Source organism: Bos mutus, chromosome 26 (assembly GCF_027580195.1).
Source record: "Bos mutus isolate GX-2022 chromosome 26, NWIPB_WYAK_1.1, whole genome shotgun sequence".
Classification (NCBI taxonomy): Eukaryota; Metazoa; Chordata; class Mammalia; order Artiodactyla; family Bovidae; genus Bos; species Bos mutus.
Window position 1 is genome coordinate 34,513,808 of NC_091642.1, and position 21,717 is coordinate 34,535,524.

General features: G+C 44.3%; 1 protein-coding gene across 2 annotated transcripts in view; it reads left to right on the plus strand.

The window, feature by feature from the left end:
- The window catches only part of ALDH18A1 (aldehyde dehydrogenase 18 family member A1), a 41,605-nt gene extending 20,100 nt beyond the window's left edge, over positions 1 to 21,505 (plus strand). Inside the window, exons 6-18 of one of the 2 annotated variants that reach the window (XM_005898829.3) lie at positions 229 to 387; positions 815 to 905; positions 3,831 to 3,955; positions 4,964 to 5,108; positions 5,706 to 5,779; positions 6,940 to 7,033; positions 9,463 to 9,683; positions 11,774 to 11,911; positions 14,360 to 14,555; positions 14,655 to 14,776; positions 16,660 to 16,846; positions 18,115 to 18,210; positions 20,433 to 21,505. In XM_005898829.3, the coding sequence (XP_005898891.2) occupies positions 229 to 387; positions 815 to 905; positions 3,831 to 3,955; positions 4,964 to 5,108; positions 5,706 to 5,779; positions 6,940 to 7,033; positions 9,463 to 9,683; positions 11,774 to 11,911; positions 14,360 to 14,555; positions 14,655 to 14,776; positions 16,660 to 16,846; positions 18,115 to 18,210; positions 20,433 to 20,614 (1,830 nt within the window). In that variant the 3' untranslated portion in view covers positions 20,615 to 21,505. The remainder of the gene's footprint in view (positions 1 to 228; positions 388 to 814; positions 906 to 3,830; positions 3,956 to 4,963; positions 5,109 to 5,705; positions 5,780 to 6,939; positions 7,034 to 9,462; positions 9,684 to 11,773; positions 11,912 to 14,359; positions 14,556 to 14,654; positions 14,777 to 16,659; positions 16,847 to 18,114; positions 18,211 to 20,432) is intronic. The other variant, XM_005898830.3, reaches the window with a different exon arrangement.
- Positions 21,506 to 21,717: the final 212 nt, after the last annotated feature.

Sequence of the window (21,717 nt, forward strand, 5' to 3'; positions counted from 1 at the left end):
CTTTTGCAAGATGGCTTGAGCATCCTAAAATCTTCCAGGTGATTCTTTTCTCTCATCGCCAGAAGAATTAGACAAGTCTCCAAAGATGTGTTCCATTTTTAACTTTTCAGGATCCAAGAGACCTCAAGTTTAACTCCTATACTCTTAGCATCCTTTGTATGAATGCTATTCCTAGGAAGTTCACTATTTTCCTCTCCCCCACATTTTCATTCTCTTTAATCCTTTTAGATTTTGGTGACCAATTTGGATTTCCATGATGAGCAGAAGCGCCGGAACCTCAATGGGACTCTTCATGAGCTTCTCCGAATGAACATCGTCCCCATTGTCAACACAAACGATGCTGTTGTCCCTCCAGCAGAGCCCAATAGCGATCTCCAGGGGGTAAATGTGGGTAAAGTATTCATGAGGGTTGAGCATGCTGTAGACACTAATGCCATGCTATGCTGCATGTACTAACACCAGATGTTGGGCATAAACAAAATGGAGAAATGGGAGATAAGCTGGCCTCCTGGAGCAGTGGCTGCATAAGCTCTTGTAAAATCAGGGGGTTTCATTCAACTGGTGAGGCGCAATAAGGATTTAAGGTGGTGCTGTGAGCATGGCTTGTGTGTGTCAGTGGAGAGAAGGAGGCATGTTTGGAGAGGGGGTTGCCAGTTGGCATGGTGTTTTGCAGACTGAAAGGGCCTTTAAGAGCTATCATGCACATGCTCAGATTCGTTCATTTTGCCTGCCAGAGCCTAGCTGAGTACTTCTGTGAACTTCTGTTTGAACTGCATAGGTCCTTTACTCACAACTTTTTATACCTGTATTTTAGGTTATTAGTGTTAAAGATAATGATAGCCTGGCTGCCCGTCTGGCTGTGGAAATGAAGACTGACCTCTTAATTGTTCTTTCAGATGTAGAAGGTACAAAGAAATGCCTATTCTTTATATCCTGTCTTTTAAATACTGTATATGTGAGCATGAGTTCCCGTGATCTTTTCACTGTAGACCATTATTTTCTGAGCCCATATGGTCTGAAGAGGGTTTTATGATTATGATTCAAAAAAGGTGGTGGTGGAGGGGAGGCACCTGGGAGATGAAGTTTGAATGCTGTGAAATGTTGTCATTTCCAGGCACTTTAATTTTGTTTTTTACAACAGCTGTATGGAGATAAAATTCACATAACATATAATTACCTTTTAAAATTTACAGTTCAATGATTTTCAGTATATTCATACAATTCTTCAACCCTCCCCACAATTTAGGACATTTTTAATCACTCCAACAAGAAACTCAAACCCTTAAGCAGTCACTCCTCACATCCTTTGAAACCCTCCAGCCCTTGGCAACCTCAAATCTACCTTCTGTCTCTATTTTTTTTTTTTAATTTATTTTGACTGCTCTGGGTCTTCATTGCGGCATGTGGGCTTCTCTAGCTGTGCTGCATGGGGCCTGTATTACGTAGGCTCAGTAGTTAAGGTGCATGGGTTTAGTTGTGGCGTATGGGATCTTAGTTCCCCAGTCAAGGATTGAACCTGGGCCCCCTGCATTGGGAGCGCAGAGTTTTATCGATTGGATCACCAGGGAAGTCCCCCCCCCCTCTGTCTATTGATTTGCCTATTCTAGACATTTTATATAAGTGTGATCATACAGTATGTGAATGTGATCCTTCATGACTGGTTTACTGTTCTCAGGGTTCGTTGATGTTATAGCACATATTAGTACTTCATTTATTTTTATTGCCAAATAATACTCCACTATGTAGATACACTACCTATTTGTAAGTTTTATTTTCCTAATTGTCAAGATGGTAGACATTTAAGCTATTATAACTACTGATTCTGTGAGCATTTGTGCACAAGTTTTGGTGTGAACATACTTTTTATTTTACTTAGGGGTAGAATTGCTGGATCATTTGTTCAAACTTCTGAGGAAGTACCAGGCTTGTTTCCTGAGCAGCTGCACCATTTTACATTTTCCCAGCAATGTATGAGGTTCTAGCTTCTCCCATCCTCACCAGCCCTTCCTTCTTGGTACCTGGCATTTTGATTATAGCCACGCTGGTGGGTGTGAAGTGGTACCGCCTTGTGGTCTTGATCACTTTTAGTTTTTAATGTAAATCGTGAGATACATTATTTAAAACTGGCTCCACTATGGAAATTCCATGTGACTTCTGTGTTCTTATGTGTTACTCTACTCCTCTCTGCTTTCCCCCTCCTCATGGAGGGGCCCTCCCAGCTCCAACTTGGCTTCCCATTCACTCTGTTCACTTTCTTAGCCTGCTCCCATTTTGATCCATAGAGAATATGGTAGAGGTATCTAAAGTGGGCCAAACCTACAGGATCCCATAAGTCCCCCACTACATTCTCAGCAAGTTAGGAAAAAACCTATTTAGTTCCCTGCCCCACACCCATGGCAGGTTAATATGGCAGGATTTGTTCCTGGTTTAGAGAAAGCCAGCATGTATCCACAAAGACCCAGCATAGCCAGAAATAAATAAATAAAATTATTTTTAAAAATAATAATAAAAATAAAACCCAGTTTGAACTAGACTTTAGTAAACCTTAGTTTTAATGCAGCCTGAAACACCAAAATTGGCCATTGGCAGGCTTGTGCTGTTAACTGTGATTAGTTATCCACTGAATATTGATTTTTAGAAAGATGCCAGAATTTTAAGTACACTCTTAGTGGGTTTGAGAGGCTGCTATAATGAAAAAGAAAAGTAGGTGAAATATCAGAATGCTAGGAACTCGAGGTGTCTAGAGGTTTGGCTTAAATTGTCGCATACTATTTATGATCTCATAGCATAATGCCTTCTGAGAAGAACCAGCCCTGAGCGCCCAGAGCTGTGGGCTGCTGGGTTGGGGCAGACAGGGGCTCTGAGCGGTTGTTCCTCTTTCTGTGTGTAATTGCTGCTCGTGGTCTGCACTGCTTTGTTGTGCACTGGACGCTAGCCATTCTCACCACTCTGACTCCCTTACTCTCTCAGGGAGGATGAATATGGCCTGATTGTATTAAAGATTGGGAGCAGAAGGGTGTATTTTAGCACAAGAAAAGCAGTAACTTGAAACCAGAACATCACTGCCTAAATGTCTGTCAGCCAGCCTCTGACTGCTAACAGTTCCCTCTGCCTGTGCTCCCCTTAGACCTCGCCTTTCAAGGCTCAGATACACTCTTTTTCAAAGTGAAATTGTGAAGATTTTTAATCTTGGATGGTATGCATATAACATTTTGTGTAACTCTCATTTTATGTCAGTCTCCTCAGTTTTAAAGAGGACATTGGCTTTATGGTGACAGATCTGCGCTCTTCTGCTAACTCAGCCTGACCTTCAGAGGCTTACCCATAATGTGGGGAGTGCAGTGTGACTTTTTGAAAGGGTACTCTGAGAGTGAATGAGAACCTCTCATATTTCATGTCCTTGGAAATAGTCTCATTAAAAAGTATCCAGCTGCTGCACTGCTTGCGCAAAAGCCACTCACCTTTTTCAGTTGCATCCTTAAGGTTCAGTATCATAAGTAGCAATGGCAAAGGTGAGGACAGCTTCACTGTAGACTATAGGCAGGACTGGTAAATTTTGTGCCAGGGATATGCCGTGCTCTGATGCTGGCAAACATTCATTTACCAGGCAAAGTTAATAAAAGTATGTAAGGTACGTTCTCCTGGAGCTGATTTTCAGTGTGGGTAGGCTCCATGGACCTCTTAACCTCTTTTCTCATCAGAGCTGGCCAAATAGCAGAATTTACCTGGATAAATCGAGTACAGAGTGGTTGGGAGGTCCCCGGGGAAGTCTCTCTTGGGGGTTGCTCACTTCTGCTAAACAGTATTACTGACTCTTGTTTACTTTTTAGGCCTCTTTGACAGCCCCCCAGGGTCAGATGATGCAAAGCTCATTGATATATTTTATCCTGGTGATCAGCAGTCTGTGACATTCGGAACCAAGTCCAGAGTTGGAATGGGTGGCATGGAAGCCAAGGTAGGACTCTGTTGCCTTTACTGCCCATAACAATTTTAAAACCAAACAGTATTTTATCCTTCTTGCTTTTGTAATTGTTTGAGGGCTGATGTATATATACAAAGATGATGCATATCTAAATAAAGGTTTCATGGATATTGCGTCCCTGTATTTAGTCATGTCTTTCTATGTATGTATTAGTGATGTATAAAGAATGTGTTCATATTATAACCTCTTAAAGAACAGGGTGTGTATTTTTTAAAATTCACAAATCCTCTTAAGTGTTTTTATTAGAGCTCAAATATTTTCTGATAAAATCTTTTACAATATTCTTCTCTCCCATTAATTTTTCTAAGAAGTTACACCCTTCAGGTATAGCATCATTTGTAGCAATGGCAGAGGTGAAGACCACAACCCCATGTATGTAGCTCAGAGTACTCAGTCATATTCTGGTCAAGCAGCAGGCTGGACACTTGAGTTGAGGCACAACAAGTCAAACGTAGAAGTCACGTGTCTCAGTACCAGTGTCGTGGAGAACACACTGAGCACAAAGAGCAGATTGGTTCCTCTTTAGACAACACATGCCAGGATTGGGCTGAGACAAACACATGGGCTGAGTGTGTCTTCAGAGCTTCCGAGCTACTTGAAAACCTTCCTGCACATACTTAAATTGCTTAGTATCACATTGTATTTTCTTTGTTTTTACATGTTTAAAGTGCAGGGGTCTAGACCCTGCAAAGGTCTGGATCACGAAGTATTGAATACTTAAGTGAATGCCGTTTCAGATATCCCTGAACCTGTGTGATTAATGGTTGTATCATCATGTGTGTTATACTTGTACCTAACCAGAATTTCATAGTCAGTAATGAATAAATGCCATTTGGATGTATTATTATCATCTTAATTGTTCTTTTTAAATATTAGTAAAATTTCTAGATATAATTTGGAATAAAAATCTGTTTCTATACTTACTGGTAAAAATAAATTAAAGGTCTGAATCTCATCCATGGATCTAACTTCTCCCATTAGGTGAAAGCGGCTCTCTGGGCTTTACAAGGTGGTACTTCTGTGGTCATTGCCAATGGGACCCACCCCAAGGTGTCTGGGCATGTAATCACAGACATTGTGGAGGGAAAGAAAGTTGGTACCTTCTTTTCCGAAGTAAAACCTGCAGGTAAGTAGTTCTTCGTAGTGTCCCGTGGTCTGTGGATGATAGCTAGTGCCTCCACGGCCTAGATGGGGCTGAAGACAGAGCTCTCCTAGGAGGAGAGCTCACAAAATTGATGTGCTAATAGTATGAAACATGGTGTAGTTTTGAACACTGCTTGCAAAATTGGATTCTCCTATGTTTTTGTAAAACTTACCTAACCTGACTAACTAAGCCTCCTTTTCTTGCTAAAATCATCAAGTTAAAGAATATAAGTATCCATTTTCTCAACAAACATTTGCTAGGCCCATGCTGGATGCCAGGTGCTAGGGAACACTAGAGATGCAAAGATGCATAACAAATGGTGTGTGTGCTCTCAGATGTTCAAAACGTCAGCATTGTCATATAATCTACATTCAGCAATGCAAACACATTAGAAAATTTAAGCCAAAGTGGAATAGAGAACTCCAAAAGATGTAAATCTTATTGTGTGCAGACAGGTTCTTGTGTTTCTTCCTGAGTTAATCTGGTATGCTCATCTGCCAGTTTATTGGTAAGAGTGATCTCTGGATGTGAAACAAGCATGTCATGACCGTGAGCTGATGTCTGCACATGTTCTTACAGGCCCTACTGTGGAGCAGCAGGGAGAAATGGCTCGATCAGGAGGAAGGATGTTGGCCACTTTGGAACCTGAGCAGGTAATAATCTTTGCTGATAGTTCTGTTGGTTTTCAGAGCAAGTCATGCTGTGAGGTTTAGTGCACAGTCAAGCCTGCTGTTTCTCCATCTATTCCTCAGGTCCCATAGACTTAAATCTGGGTAATAAGTGTGATTCAGATTTATTTTGCCCTTTTTCTCGATTTCATTTTCTCCTCTGTCTTTTATAGGCTGAAGTCTGAGGTAGCTTGGCATCATTATGATGTTTTGATCAAAAGTATAATGAAAATCATGAGACCAGAGAGGATCCCTAATCCTGCCACATACTGGGCAGGGAAATGTAGGAAAGTAACTTATCCCAACTCACCCAAATCACGTAGCTTACCTACAAGATGGAAGCTTCAGTCTGCTCCATAGCTTAGCCCTGCCCTGTCTGCAGTGATTCAGTCAGTTGAAGTAGCAGATGCAATAAAATGTGAGAAAGTTGGGTGGAAGCGGGGGCTGGCTCCCTGACAGTTGTGATGTTAAGGCTAGATTTGAAAGTGATGTATATAGGTTTCTTCTGAGGAGTTCTTTGGCCTGAGAATGGAAAAGAAAATTTGAAATAACTACAAGTAAAGAAAGGAAAGCCCAAGAGGACCTTAGTTTCTCTTTCTCTTTAGTCACTTCTTTTACTCCTTCAATAATCACTACTCTGATTTTCTATGTCTTCTCATCTAGGTGGGTAAGGATTGGGGTCTCCTCCAACATTCAGGACTGGATTTTTACATTAATTGTCATTAATAATTGTCAAAAAAGAACTAGATGCAAAAACTTAACCTGGGAAATCAGGTATACAGCTGGTGCTGTTAAATAAGTGCAGTGTGTATATCATGCTGATTCCAAGTGCTGGCCCATCTCATCAGTGAACCAAATAATGCATGCCTTCTCCCCAAACACAAGGCCACGGTTTGTTAATCATCATGATCAGGAGTGGTACAAGAGGAAGAAAAGTGGAAAGATTAGTACTGAGAGAGGAAGGAAAAATGAGGGGAGTGGTGGTAGGGAATGAATGAATGAAGTAAGGAGATTTCAGTCATTGTTAATGGGATTTAGGAGCAAGGCCTGGCACACTCAGAAGAGTAAGTCTAAAAGTGTAATGTGCATTCTTCATGAGTTAACATGTTTGCTTATTTGTGTTAATCTTTTACCTTTCTTCCTAGAGAGCAGAGATTATCCATCACCTGGCCGATCTGTTGACAGACCAGCGAGATGAGATCCTGTTAGCCAACAAAAAAGACTTGGAGGAGGCCGAAGGTAAAGAGCAGGCAGCTGAGTCAGTGTTACGGAGGGATTTGTTTTGGGTTTTAGTCTTTGTTTTACCAATAATTCTTACATCATAGTCTGCCCAAAGATAAGATCGTTATGGAAGAAATTGTATATTACACATCATTTTTTATTGCGGGTTGGTGGCTGGTATTCGTTGGGATTTTTTAAGTACATCTACTACCTCCACCCCCTTTCTTAGATATTCTGTACAACACCCACCCACCCCTCACCTGCTGAGGGGCTTTTTGCATTCCCCACACATCACAAGTCAGAAAGGAAAAAGACTGAGGACCGCACTATTTTAGACATTCAGCTAATAGCAGATAGCATTTACTGAGGCCTTTGTGTTGCTGGGTATTATGCTAAGGAATTAACAGGCAGGATCTCATTTTCTCTTTAGAATATGGTGCCTATAAAGTAGCTACTATTTATTATCCCTGTTATACAGAGGAGAAAACTAAAGTAGAAAGAAGTTGTTAACATGCCTAAAACCATAGTCAGTGACAGATCTGGGAACCAAACCCAGATGGACAGTGTATATAAGAATAGTGGAAATAGTTAGTGCAGCCTGTGGTAACAGATAGCTTTATCTCCTTAACCAGCATGTAGTCTGCCATCCAGAAATGCCCTGGAGGTCCTAATGATAGATTCCCTTTAAAAAAACCTTGCAGGGCTCATCAATGTTACTTTCATTCCTTAAAACATTTTTGAGCCATTACCTTGGAACTTTCTTTGGACTTTACATCCGGTCTTTTGAAATTTTGCAGTATTGGAAAACCACAAAAAATTTCATAAATGGAAGAAATCTTTTTTGACATCTTACTGAAATCTTTAGTTTAAAAGAATTAAAACCCACAGAGGTTAAAGCTGCTGCTTAAGATCACACACCTAGTTGTCGGCAGAGCTCTGACTTCTGATCCCAGTTCTCTCTCTCTAGAAATCCATAAGGACACACATGACCTAAGAACAAAGCCTAGCGTATACATGAGCATAGTAATTGCCTTTGATTCGGCGAGCCCAGTTTAGGAAATTTATCCTAGGAAAAGATCGCAAGAGGAAAAAACAGCTCTGCGTGTAAAGATTCTTTAAAAAAAAAAAAAAAAAAAGATTCTTAGAGCAGGATTATTTATCCCAATGAAAACTGGAAACAATCTGAGTGTTTAATAACATTGGTACAGTCATGTGCATTGAACTGTATCAAGTCAATGGGATGTTAAGTAGTAATTAAATTATTTTGGCAACATGGAAAATGTATATGCACTATGAGGTGACAAACTAGAGTGTAATAGTTAATATGCACTACAATTAAAACTTGATTTTTAGCACATGGGGGAAAATGAAGAAAATTAATATAATTGGTTGATGAAATTATGGTTTCATTTTTTTTTTCTTAATAAAAGGTTGGTTGCTCCACTCCAAAGTAAAAGTCTTTTTATTATTTTGTCTTGGTGGTTATGACTATAACAAAGAAGGGGAAATTTTTCATAGTGTCATTCAACGTTAATCATAATAATGATTTGTGGTGTGTGTGTGTGCTTAGTCATGTATGACTCTTTGCAACCCCATGGACTCTAGCCCTCCAGGCTTCTCTGTCTGTGGCATTTTCCAGGCAAGAATGCTGGAGTGAATTGCCATTCCCTTCGCCAGGAGATCTTCCCGACCTAGGAGTCAAACCCAGGTCTCCTGCATTGCAAGCAGATTCTTTTCCATCTGAGCCACCAAGGAAGCCCAGTGATTATTTGTGATATGTGATTCCAAATGGTTTTCCTGACTGCATGTGTATACGTGTATATATATAAATGTGTGTATGTGTGTGTTAAGAGAGATAATCAAACAATGCATACTGTTAAATTTAAACTTACCATAATTCTGTTTTATTTTAAAAGAAAACATCTTTACTTCTACCTATTATAAAACAAATTCACTTGTTATAAACAGATAGATCATCACTGTTCTTAAAGCTTTCTGATGTGTCTGTGCACATATATGTGAAATATGTGATAATTAGGGTCATATCATGCATGCTTTTTATGGTTTGCCTTTTACTAGACAGTTTTCCATATCAGTATAGCAACTGCATTGTAGCCCATTGTGTGAATCTATAGGTAGAATCCAGTTCCCACTATTATAAAAATGCTGTGGTAAGTATCCACCTTACATGCAGATTTGCTCATGAAAAGGATAAATTTCTGGAACTGAAGTTGCTGCCACCAAGCTCATGGGTGTCCACACCTTTACATGATGATGTAAGCTGCCAAACTGCCCCTCCCAGCAAAGCTCTGTAAATGACATGTCCTTGTCTCCCCAAGACCCCCTGAGTTCCTTGTCTGCTCCTAACACAGTGCCACGTGTTCAGTAAAACAGCTGTAACCCACCCAGGTCTACTGCTTCATCGTGTGCTCTTCACACCTCTTCAGGGAGACTTGCAACTCCTCTGCTGAAACGTTTGAGCCTCTCCACATCTAAATTGAACAGCCTGGCCATCGGTCTGCGGCAGATTGCGGCCTCCTCCCAGGACAGTGTGGGGCGGGTTTTGCGCCGGACTCGAATTGCGAAAGACTTGGAACTAGAACAAGTCACTGTCCCAATTGGAGTTTTATTGGTCATCTTCGAATCTCGCCCTGACTGCCTGCCCCAGGTATGTGACTAATGCTGGCCATTGGAGTAGGGAATTGGAGGAAGAATGTCTTTTCAGGACTCGAGATAAATCTCCTAGAGGAAAAAAAAAAAAAAACCTCCTAGAGATATCTTTCGTTTCCCTTCCTTCCACCCCTTCGCCCTCCCTCCTTCCCTTCCTTCCTTTCTTTCCCTAGAGATAGTTTTTGAGACTTTATTCTCATGTTGCCCTTAAGGCAATTTATATTTTTGATTCTTCCAGTAATTCTAAAAATAATTCATGTGTCCATTTTACAGTAGAAAAAACCTTAAGCTTATAGAAGTCAATACTCCTGTCACACTTTTAAGGATGGAGCTAAACTTTGAGCCCAGATGAATCTCCCATTTGGTGATGATTCCATGCATCTGCTGCAGGGGGCACAGGTTCAATCCCTAGTCAGGGAACTAAGATCCCATATGCTGCACAGTACAGCCAAAAAGATAAAAACTTAGTTCACCGGAGCACCTTGTTCCCTGACCACAGAGTGTCTGCCACCCTGCTGTAGGCTCATTCATCTAATAGCTGGTTTTGCGCATTTGAAAAAGACCATTTAATATCAGTGACACAGATGGCTTCCTGTAGGTGCATCTCTTAGGAAGAAGAACTTTCAGTAGTTGATGGAGCCTAACATGTGAGCCCTTTAGGAAATCTGAAAAATCACAGTCTATAATTGTGGAGAAACCATGTGGCAAAGATCTTGCCAAGCAGCCATGCTCTGAAGTATAAGATGGAATTAGAGGGTAGCTTTGTTTGTGGCCCTAAATAATTCCCAGAAATCTGGAACCAGTTCCCCACTGGACTGACAACAGGATGATACCAGCTCTTTCTTTGCACTAGCCCCAAAGTTTCAAAGAGAGATTCTGTTTAGAAACAAACAAAGAAACAGAACCTTTTCTTCTAGGGCGTATGTGACCCTGGGAGTCCCGCATGCTTTGTGGAGGCTGCTCCCTGACATGATCTAAAACCAGCCGGTCCACTAAGGGGCTCTCATACCATTGTGGTCTGTCCTCAGCCTGTGGCTGGTGCTGCCACACAGTCCCCTCTGTGTGCGTATCTGTCTCATGAAGAACCCCTAAAGATAACTGTCCGCTGGTAGAAATGGGTCCTAAGTTGCTCTACAGGCCATGTCCATGAAGTTTTTCTGCCACCTTTTATCCATACTAACGAATACTTCACTAGGAAAAAGTTTCTTCTTATCCAGTTACAGCTGAGATTTCTCACCTGGGATCTTAACCTTGGACAGCATCACGGAATCCATGAATCCTGAAAATTACATGCAGAATGCTGTGTGTTTCTGCATTTATCTGGGAAAAGTTAACATAATTTTTGGAAGAGGTTCATGAGCAACAAAACAAAAAAAACAAAAAAGGAGTAAGAATTATTATTCTGGAGATAAACATGTTCAAGCAAGTTTTATTTTGTAAAGTTTCTTTTGATATATTACAAAAGCCCGAAGATTTTCATTCATCCCTAGAGCATTCAGAAGGTTCAGCTTCAGGCCTCATCAGTGTCATTAGCCCTTCACTCCCAAAGGGTAACTAACTCTCCTTCTAGATGGCCTGCTTTGTCCTGCCAGCAGTCTCTGCGACAGGTGTGCAGGGGCTCAGCACCAGACATCAGAGCTCTCAGAGCAATGATAGGGCCATGGTAGGGTGTGACCAGAGATGCTGCATAGCCTCAGGTGCTGCTGACTCAGGTGGAGAAACACCTAAGTTAGGAGGCTCCTGAGCACCTGTGGCTGGAGAGGGTAGGGCCTGTGTGACCCTGGGCACTTAACTTGGGTTACTTCGTAACGGTGCTAAGGGAGCTGTATAGTACAGTTTCTTAAGATCTGTGCTTTGGCTCTGGGGTAAAGGTCCCCAGCCCTGCCACTTATAAGCTATGTGTCCTTGAGGAATTACCAACCTCTCTGGCCTCCAGTGTCCTTGTCTGTAAAGCAGTGGATAAAGCAGGGACTTAATTCACTGGAACGTTGTAAAGGTTAAACACGGTAGACCTTATAAAGTGATCAGCACAGTGCTTGGCACAGAAAATATGCTCAGTGTTTCACTGCATTCCTCTTTGATCTGCAGGTGGCAGCCTTGGCTATAGCAAGTGGTAATGGCTTGTTACTCAAAGGAGGGAAGGAGGCCTCGAACAGCAACCGAATCCTTCACCTCCTGACCCAGGAGGCCCTCTCAATCCATGGAGTCAAGGAAGCTGTACAGCTGGTAGGTTCCTGGGAATGAGCTAGGTCAGGCCCAGAGGAGCCGGGCCAGGTCTTTGGGTGTTTGAAGCAAAGCTCAGGCTGCAGAAGGCCAAGCCACTTGTATAGGCAGGCTTGACTGGAGGAGCAGCAGGTCTTGTGTGCCTGTGACGTTGGACAGCGCTGGTGCTGCCTTGGCCCAGGTTGGGTGGCTCATGAAGGTCCCTCTCACACAGCTGTGTTCTGGTACCACTGATTGACAGGAATCATTCTTGAGGTCATAGGCAGCAGGAATACCAGACCTAGAGTGTGAGGCCTGTGCTCTGCTCACTGGCAGTGATGTAGGCCAGATATGTGTTATGAAAGTTTGTCAGAAACCATCATGCAGCTTTTATGAGGTCATGCTATTAACACTGTTATTGTTATGGTCATTATTTTAACAGTTGTGTCACTCTCCTCAACCGTCCAGTGGAGGTTTTGAACTACTATTGAGCACCTACTGTGGACACAGCACTTTCATCCATCATTTCATTTAATCCTCACAACAACCCTGTGAAAAGGATACCATTAATTATTAGGTCCATTTTCTAGATGGAAGAAAAATAGGCTCATTGGTAAAATAACACCCCACAATCACTCAGAGTTGAGATTTGGATCCAAGCAGACTCCAGATCCTTCTCCTTTTCCCTTGAGGCCCACGAGTGTGTACATTCCAGAATACTGTTGGCTGCTGGTGGGGAGAGGGGTTGGTGTATCTACAAACCTGCCTCATTATGTGCTCCCTGCCAAGAAGCTGGGCTATTCTTACAGCAACATAGTGGATGGAAAGAGCACAGACTGTAGGGGTTTAGGTCTCGGCTGCACCATATCCTCATTTAATGTGACAGATTTCCTCCTTCTCCTCCTTCCTGTTGGTGTGTAACGTATATAAAGAATCCTTATCTTATGTGATGTATATGTATGCTCATTGCTCTTTGTGACCCTGTGGACTGTATGTAACCCACCAGGCTCCTCTGTCTGTGGAATTTTCCAGGCAAGAATACTGGAGCAGGTTGCCATTTCCTACTCCAGGGGATCTTCCCGACCCAGGGATCAAACCCACGTCTCTTGTGTCTCCTCCATTGGCAGGTGGTTTCTTTACCACTGAGCCACCTGGGAAACCCATATAATTGTGTCCATATATATATATACACACATGTATAAACCACCCGGACACATAACATTGCCAATACCTGAAAGTTTCCCTTTGCCCTTCCCCATCAGCATGCCCCACCCCCCCACCATCGAACTTTTTTTTTTTTTTTACTTCTTTCACATTCCATTTCTTTTGCCTATTCTTGAATTTCATGTAAGTGAAATCATACAGAATGCAGTCTTTCATCTGTATTCCTTTATTCATTATGTCCTCGAAATTCATTCTCATTGTTTCACCCAGCAGTAGTTTTCCTTTTTACTGCTGTATGCTGCTGCTACTGCTAAGTCACTTCAGTCATGTCTGACTCTGTGTGACCCCATAGATGGCAGCCCACCAGGCTCCCCTGTCCCTGGGATTCTCCAGGCAAGAGCACTGGAGTGGGTTGCCATTTCCTTCTCCAATGCATGAAAGTGAAAAGTGAAAGGGAAGCCGCTCAGTCGTGTCCAACTGTTCGCGACCCCATGGACTGCAGCCTACCAGGCTCCTCCGTCCATGGGATTCTCCAGGCAAGAGTACTGGAGTGGGTTGCCGTTACTGCTGTATAGTATTCCATTTATAAGCATGTACTACAGCTTATCCTTTCTTCTGTTGATGAACATCAGGGTTGTTTCCAGTTTGGGGACATGCAGATTGAAGTTGCTGTGAACCTTCTTGTAAATGTACTTCTATTGTTAGTAACATAACCATATTGGGGGAAATTAAAAATAAAGAGAAGGGAAAAAATGCACATAATCTTCAAGGTCTAACACAAGCACTTCAGTCAGTCCAACCAGCATCCTGGGGTAGGTTGTCAGCCCAAGTCATGGAGAACCGTGACTCCCTAGTAAGACCCAGCAGCATGTGTTAGGCTGTGATCAGGGAGCCAGTGGAGCAGCCACCTCCCTTTGTCACCCTCATAGCCTAGCATACTCTGTATCTTCTTGAACTTCCAGAGATCACACTTTGTACCTCTTCTGTCATCTTTAAAAGTATCCATCCTGTGTTTTGGCTCACTGTGGCCTAGGCCTGTCTTCTCTACCAGACTCCTGAGTTCTCTGAGGGCAGGGATCCTATTCTGCATGTTTTGTGATGTGGAGCACAGCACCTGACATGCAGAGTATAAGCATTTGCTGGACAACTTTTCAATTCCCATGATTCCTTGTTTTTTGGAATAAGTTCTCACAGCATCAGACTTAGTTCTCAGGAGGTACAGGCATTTATCTGTGAAAGGGATGCTGCTACTTGCACAATTTGTGTGATCAAAAGTCATCTTCATCTTTTTATTCTCTACCTCTTCAGGTGAATACCAGAGAAGAAGTAGAAGATCTTTGCCGCTTAGACAAAATGATAGATCTGATCATTCCACGAGGCTCTTCTCAGCTGGTTAGAGACATCCAGAAAGCTGCTAAGGGCATCCCAGTGATGGGGCACAGTGAAGGCATCTGCCACATGTACGTGGATTCAGAGGCCAGTGTCGACAAGGTCACCAGGCTAGGTGAGCTCCATCAGGTCCCATCTCACGTGCGCAAAGTAGTTCTCATGTCCTCAGTGGCCCTGGTTCATGTTAATGGAAAAATTCTATGTTCTCTTTCAGTTAGAGACTCCAAATGTGAATATCCAGCTGCCTGTAATGCTTTAGAGACTCTGTTAATCCACCGAGACCTGCTGAGAACACCATTATTTGACCAGATCATTGACATGCTGAGAGTGGAACAGGTAGGACAAGGCCATCACTTCCTGTCCTCACTCCCGAGATTTAGAAGCCTCTGGGATTAGACCGGGAGCAGCTGCCATTCCATTTAAGGCCATCTGAGAAGCAATGTTTTTGAGCATCTGCCATATACAAAGTTGTGTGCTGAGTACACAGAGTGAGTGAGACACGCCTGTGCCTCTAGAGGCTGGAAGAAACCCATACACAAATAGCTTCATTCCAAAGTGGAGTGTGTTCAGGGCTAAGAGGGTTCAAAGATAACGCTTATCACATGGCAGCCCACTGAATGGACTCTTTCCTGGCATAAAGTTTATGTTTCTGAACACACATTCCTGTTTGGGTTTGACTTGGAAAGATTATGCAGAAATGTTTTCAAGCCAAAAATTTACATATATCCTCCCCTCCACAAATGTCTTCAGTTACCAATATTAATGTGCTTATTAGTGCAGTGATTTTTAGCAGTGAGCAATTTGCATAATGTCTGCTCTGGATTATTTTCTCACTGTATCATTAAGATGATAAACTAGTGCCAGTAAGTTTTGAATATAAATGTGTGTTCCATCCTAAAATCCTAATTGCAAAGAAATAGACACTCTCCAGGTAAAAATGGACAATGTTAAATTTTCTGTCAGGACACATTTTAAGCTTTAATATCTGGTGTCATGGCGTCCTTTCAGAACTGTGTGAACTGGCACAGCAGTAGAGAGAGTGACTGCTAGCCTTGGTTGCTTTGACCCTGAGCATGTGTCTCTTCCCTTCCATCATTTTGCTGGAAAGGAAGGCTTCAATCAGCTTACAGATGTGGCATGGGAACCTGCAAGGACAGTTTAGAAAATGAAGATGTACCCCACAAATTACAAGGGAGTTAGATCACATGGCCACTTATGTTTGGGGCCTGACCGCACACTAGTGGCCCGTTTGAGCACTGGTGTGTGCCAGGCACCACGCTGGACTGGACTGGACAAGAGGAAAGCTCTCTTGTATCCAGGAGTCAAACCTCCAGTTCTGATTCAGACAGACCCACAATGACATCAGTGCTTCTGAGCGTCGCCTGGATGTTCCTTAGTCAGAATGAGACCGGGTGTGTACTTCTCAAAGCACCTTGTAACGCAGGAAGTAAAGCAGAGGGCACCTTGCACAGGGGTAGGGTTCCGGCCCCTAGGGAACCTGGTTGGATCCCAGGCCTGGAGGATGTGGGGCCCCAAATGGGAAACTGCAGGACCTTGGGAGCAATAGGGACCAGACAAATGGGGCTTGTTGGTACTTGAGCCAGTGCTTGATCTTGAAGAATTGTGACTGCGTCCTCAGTGACCAGCCCTCAGGATCCTTAAATTCCTCTAGCCAGGAGCGGGATTAGCCCCAAATCTGGGCCTGAGCTGAACCTGGATATGGCATCCAGCCTAACAAAGTCAGAAATCTAACAACTCACCACAGTTTGAAGTGGTTCCCAGCCAAGTATTGTTCTCCTCTAAAGCACACCTGGGACTTCTCTGGCAGAGGAAGAGAAGTGTGTTTGGAGCATCTCCCTCTTTCCGTCTGAGTCCAGTGCCTAAATCCCACATGCAGGGGATTGGTATTTCTTTAGTTATGTGTTCATTTCTGTAAAATGCCAGCAGTCAAGGGCTTACGAGACGTCCTGCTTAAATCCCTGCTCCACTTTTACTGGGGGCTGTTGCTAGCAAGTGACCGTCAGCATTTTCCAAAGCAGAGCGTTCTGGAGGATGGAGGCTGCCTCTAAAAGGAAGCAGGGGCCGTTTTGGTTTCTAGGCCCCATGATCCCTAGGCTCATCATCTCTAGACTCACCTTGCTGTTGGATCCAGAAGGAGGAGTATGCACTGCCTGTTTTTGCTGTGTTTATGTCATTGCCCCCAACTTCCTCTGCCCCAGGTGAAGATTCATGCAGGCCCCAAGTTCGCCTCTTATCTGACCTTCAGCCCGTCTGAAGTGAAGTCCCTCCGAACTGAGTACGGGGACCTGGAGCTGTGCATTGAAGTGGTGGACAGCGTGCAGGACGCCATCGACCACATCCACAAGTATGGCAGCTCACACACGGATGTCATCGTCACGGAGAATGGTCAGTGCGCAAAGGCAACAGCACTCAGGGTCTGCTGTGTCTGCCTTGATCTCCAAGCCAGCCTTGCTCCGCTCAGCCCCTCTGGGCCTGCAGGAAAACAGAGTCTCAGTGGGCTGCTGATAGTGCCCAGGGTTGGCGGCACTTGCTGGTTCACTGAGTGCTTGTATATCTGTTACCCTGTTGTGTTGTCACAGTGGCCCTGGGAGGAAACAGGGAAGAAGTAATTCGCTCCACTTTAAACAGGGTTCACCATGTGTCAGAGTCATCACTGTTTAACCCATGCAGCAGTCTTTCCAGATTGCTGGAATAAGCCCATTTTATAGCTGAGGAAGGGCTTCTCAGGTGGCACTAGTGATAAAGAACCTGCCTGCCTGATGCAGGAGACGTAAGAGATGCAGGTTTGATCCCTGGGTCAGGGAAGATCCCCTGGAGGAAGGCATGGCAACCCACTCCAGTATTCTTGCCTGGAGAATCCCATGGACAGAGGAGCCTAGCGGGCTACAGTCCATGGGGTCTCAAAGAGTTGGACACGACTGAAGTGACTTAGCACACGTGCACGCAGGTGAGGAAACCAAGATTCCAGAGGTTAGGCAGAGAACCAACTAGCATAGGACAAAACCAGCTCTACACAGTTACTCGTTCCTTCCCCATGTGATCACTGAAAGGCACTCCTGGGTGTCAGGCACGGGAGACTGACCTATGGTCAAGGAGAAGCCGGTGTGGCCCCTCAGGGAACTTCCAGTCAGTTTACTGAGGAATCACAGCACCACCAGTGAGAACAGCTAGTGCTTACTAAGCGCTTGCCATCCGCTAGGTCTGGGACGAGTACTCCCCAGCTGTAAGTTCATTATGTCCTCTCCACAAGCTGGGAATGAGGTAATGGTGTCAGTCCTCGTTGATCTCAGGCATCGGTTCAGAGACTTGCCCACAGTCACCCAGCTAATGGGTGTGGAGTTGGAGTTGAGACTTAAGGATTTGGCTCAGAGCCTAGAAACAGTGTAGACAGGCCATTGCCACTCTGAGGGTATGTCTGCAGGGAGATCTGGATTTTAATCCAGTCTTTCTCATGTACCTACTGCTTTGGCAGCATGACTAATGAAGCAGGTTTGCTGTCTTTCTGTTTCAGATATTCACAAGTCTGTATGTTTAATATTCAGGGAAGTACCCCAGGGGCCTGGGCCCTGACCTAGTCAGGCCCTGTTGAGTGGCTGGAAGCAGGGATCGTTTTCCCAGCCATCCTAACTCAATTTCTTCTCATTATGCTGCAGAGAAGACAGCTGAGTTCTTCCTCCAGCATGTGGACAGTGCCTGTGTGTTCTGGAATGCCAGCACTCGCTTCTCTGATGGCTACCGCTTCGGACTGGGTAAGAACGAGTCTGGTCGGAGAGAAAGCAGTCCCTTGTGGATCACTTTGTGGCCCAAGGAGCATAGTGAGGTGGAGGAGCCGCCTGGCGTTTACAGTCACAAATGCGGTCAGGATGATGGAGACAGACTGAGGGAAAGTGGGTTTATGAGAGAGAATGGTCACAGCTGCCATGAACGGGTAGAAGTCCCGTGTTCCACGCACTTCACAGGTTAAGAAGGCAGGTACTTGTATTTCCTTTTTCATGGATGAGGATGCTAGGATTTAAAGAAATCAAGTAACTTGCCCAAAGTCACGCAGCTGGTGTTCAGACCCAGAGCTGCTTGAGTTCAGAGCCTGGCTCACTCCCTCCTCTTTTGGCAGACCACAACATGTCTGCATGCATGGGTTGCGACAGGTGTGCATCCAGGGTCCCATGAGGGCACTGCCACTGCAGGCTTACTCCTTCAGAGAGACACATCCAGGTTGCCTTAGAGATAGGAATCCCCCCAAGGATAGGAAAAAAGAAGGCATTACTACTGCCTATGCTGGGCTGAAGTATAAGCATCAGAAATAAACAGGTAAGCCCAGAGGTGCAAGGTTGACTTCTAAAACAGACTTTGAAATACAAGGTTTTGGAAAGGCACCCTCCCCCTTTCTGTCATTACTAGTAAAATCTCCATTCCCCCAGTAGTATAAGGATTTTTCAGACAGTCTCTGATTTTCAGGGGTACCCTTATACAAAGCTCCAGTAAGGCATTTATGGCACATCTGACAATTATTTCAGCTACTTAAAACATTTTAACTCCTCTGAACGTTTGAATAGAGAACTGCCTAGAGGAATAATTCTCACTGAATTATGAAACGTTGTTAAAGGGAATTTTGCTTAGTTATTCTTAGTCCTTGGGCTCTTTATTTTTAATTCCCATGTTTTTATTTTTATTTTTTTTCCCCATGTTTTTAAAGAAGAAATAACACACTTGTAAGGGCTGAGGTTCCCAGCATTCAAGTGAAGGTCCAAAATGGGGGAGGAGCAAAGACCACTGCCTTGTCTTCCCATCAGTCACTCAGAGCAAAAGCTCAGACTCTGGTTGAGTAAATTCCTGTGAAATGCATGAATAATAGTGACAGATGATATTTACTGAGCATTTACTAGATTTCCAACACCATGCATAAGTACATCACATGCATTATCTCAGTTCTACATAATGGATTCTATTATTTTCCTGCTTTTCCAAAAGAAAAAACTGAAGCAAGAGATGGTTAGGCGGTATGCCCATAGTCATGTGGTCTCTATGCTGTTAAACCAGAGTTTGAAGCCAGTGGTTAGTCTCCTTGCCAGCCAGTGCCCCAGGCACCTCTTTGCTGCCTGCAGCACCACTCCACTGCTGTCCACTAGCTGGCTGCTTCTCATTGTTCGGGTTTCAGCCAAAGACAGCTCCTCAGGGAGGCTCCCCCTGACCACCCTGTCCCAGGTGCTGCCACCCTGCCAGTCTCTATCCCAGCACCCTCCACTGCACCCCATCACCACATGCAATTATTTGCTGAGGTGTTCTCTGGCTGCCTTGCCTACAAGAATACAAGCTCCATGAATTGCATCAGTTATTCACATAGCTTATCCCCAGGGCCTAGCCCAGTGCCTGCTCAGTAAAGTTGGGATGAGCAGGGGAGCTCTGCCTCCACTGCATACAGTGCAGACCACCACGCCAGACCCAGAAAAAGCCTCGATGCCCCACATCTGAGGCTGGAGCAGGAGGAAGGGAAAGGAACAGTGTCCTTTCGTGTATTCAGTCACTGTCTTATGAGCACCTACCAGCTGAGCATTCTGGGGAATATCTAGAGCATGTCCCTTACTATCTAGGGTTTGAAGGATACTTAGGGAGATAAAACCTCTGTACATTGTTGTACACTTCAAACAATGCCCAGATATCAGATAATGGTATGCAATCCAGACACAAGACAGATGTCAGAGACAGCACTTGTGGAGTTGTCAAAATGCACTGCAAATAAAATATGAAAGAGAAACCCGTGGAGTCTGTTTCATTAGAAGAAGGGGCCTGACCATGATTTACAGTGAGCAGAGAACATGTTTACGGGGAGAGTGGAAGTCAGGCCAACCTAGGGAGGGTAGGTCAGCGGAGGAAAGGGAGAGGATGCCAAGTGAGGAGAAGGAAGAGATGGTCTGGTGGGTAGACAGGAAGCAGTCTGGGCAAAGCTGCTTCCTCAATCTTTGCTTTCCTGCAGGAGCTGAAGTGGGAATAAGTACATCTCGAATCCACGCCCGGGGGCCAGTGGGACTAGAAGGACTACTGACTACCAAGTGGCTGCTTCGAGGGCAGGACCACGTGGTCTCGGACTTCTCAGAGCACGGAAGTTTAAAGTACCTTCACGAGAACCTCCCTATTCCTCAGCGAAACACCAACTGAGAGCCTTCAGAGGAGAGCTGGGTGTATTCCGAGGGGTCTTCACAGTGAAGCTCATCTCAAGCATCTGGGGGATGAGCCCGGTCTTGTCTCCCACCTCCTGGTAGGACCTGCCTGTTGGAAAGTGCACCTCCATGCTTCTGGGCTGTGTGGCGAGATCAGTCTGGGCTAAGCACTCACGTTCCAGCCCTCCCCGCCCCGCCCTCCCCGCCCCGCCCCCGCCTTCTCTTTTTTTCTTTTCTCTTTAAGTTAGAAAATAATTGCTCTAGATAGGGATTTTGCATAGTTGCTGCAGAGAGGGACTTTGCTTCACATAGTGCAATTCCTTTTGATGATAAAAATAGAAAGGTGCGGTTTTCCCACATAAAAGGCAATGGAAAAATCACAGTCGCTTTTTACCTTTTATCACCTCAATGAGGTAGAGTCTCTCTTGGCATGTGGTTGTTACAAGAGCCAGTCGTACCTGACAAGTCTCTCCACATTTCATTTCTTTCACATTCTTGGTCTTTAAAAATGAGAGATTTGGAATTTGGAGAGGGGCAGTTCTTATTAGCATTTTCATCCGAAACAGTCACAGAGATGGACTGAATCATTTGTACTGGGCAGGTTGGCCTTCTGTATTTATTTGTGGAGTGAATATAAAAAGCTTTCTAGCTGCTTGGTAGCCTCTCCGGATCCAGAGCTCAGTCCTACTTGTGACGCGGTTGGAGCCAAAGCTGTGGATGGGAGGTGCAAGTTGGAGGATGAAGTACCTACCGCCATTGTGCTTGAAATTTTTATGAGTTATTTTGTCATCCTGTCCTTTCTCTCCGAAACAAAAAATTAGAGAATTATTTTAATACTTTGGATTCTTCACCCCTTTTTGAGAAATAAAGTTCTTATGAAAAGCCTGTGCGCACTATTTAAGTTCTGTGACTCCTTGTTGCCCCCGTCCTCTCACCTCCCTTGTGCTCTCACACCCTGCTCTGACACAGCCTCTTCTCTGAACACTGATTGGCCTCAGAGGTGTCAGGTGTTGGTGGGAGCAGCACAGGCAGATCCCCACGGGGAGGGACTTAGTCTGAGGAAAGGAGAGATGAAGCCCCAGGACCCTAGGGACTGAAAAC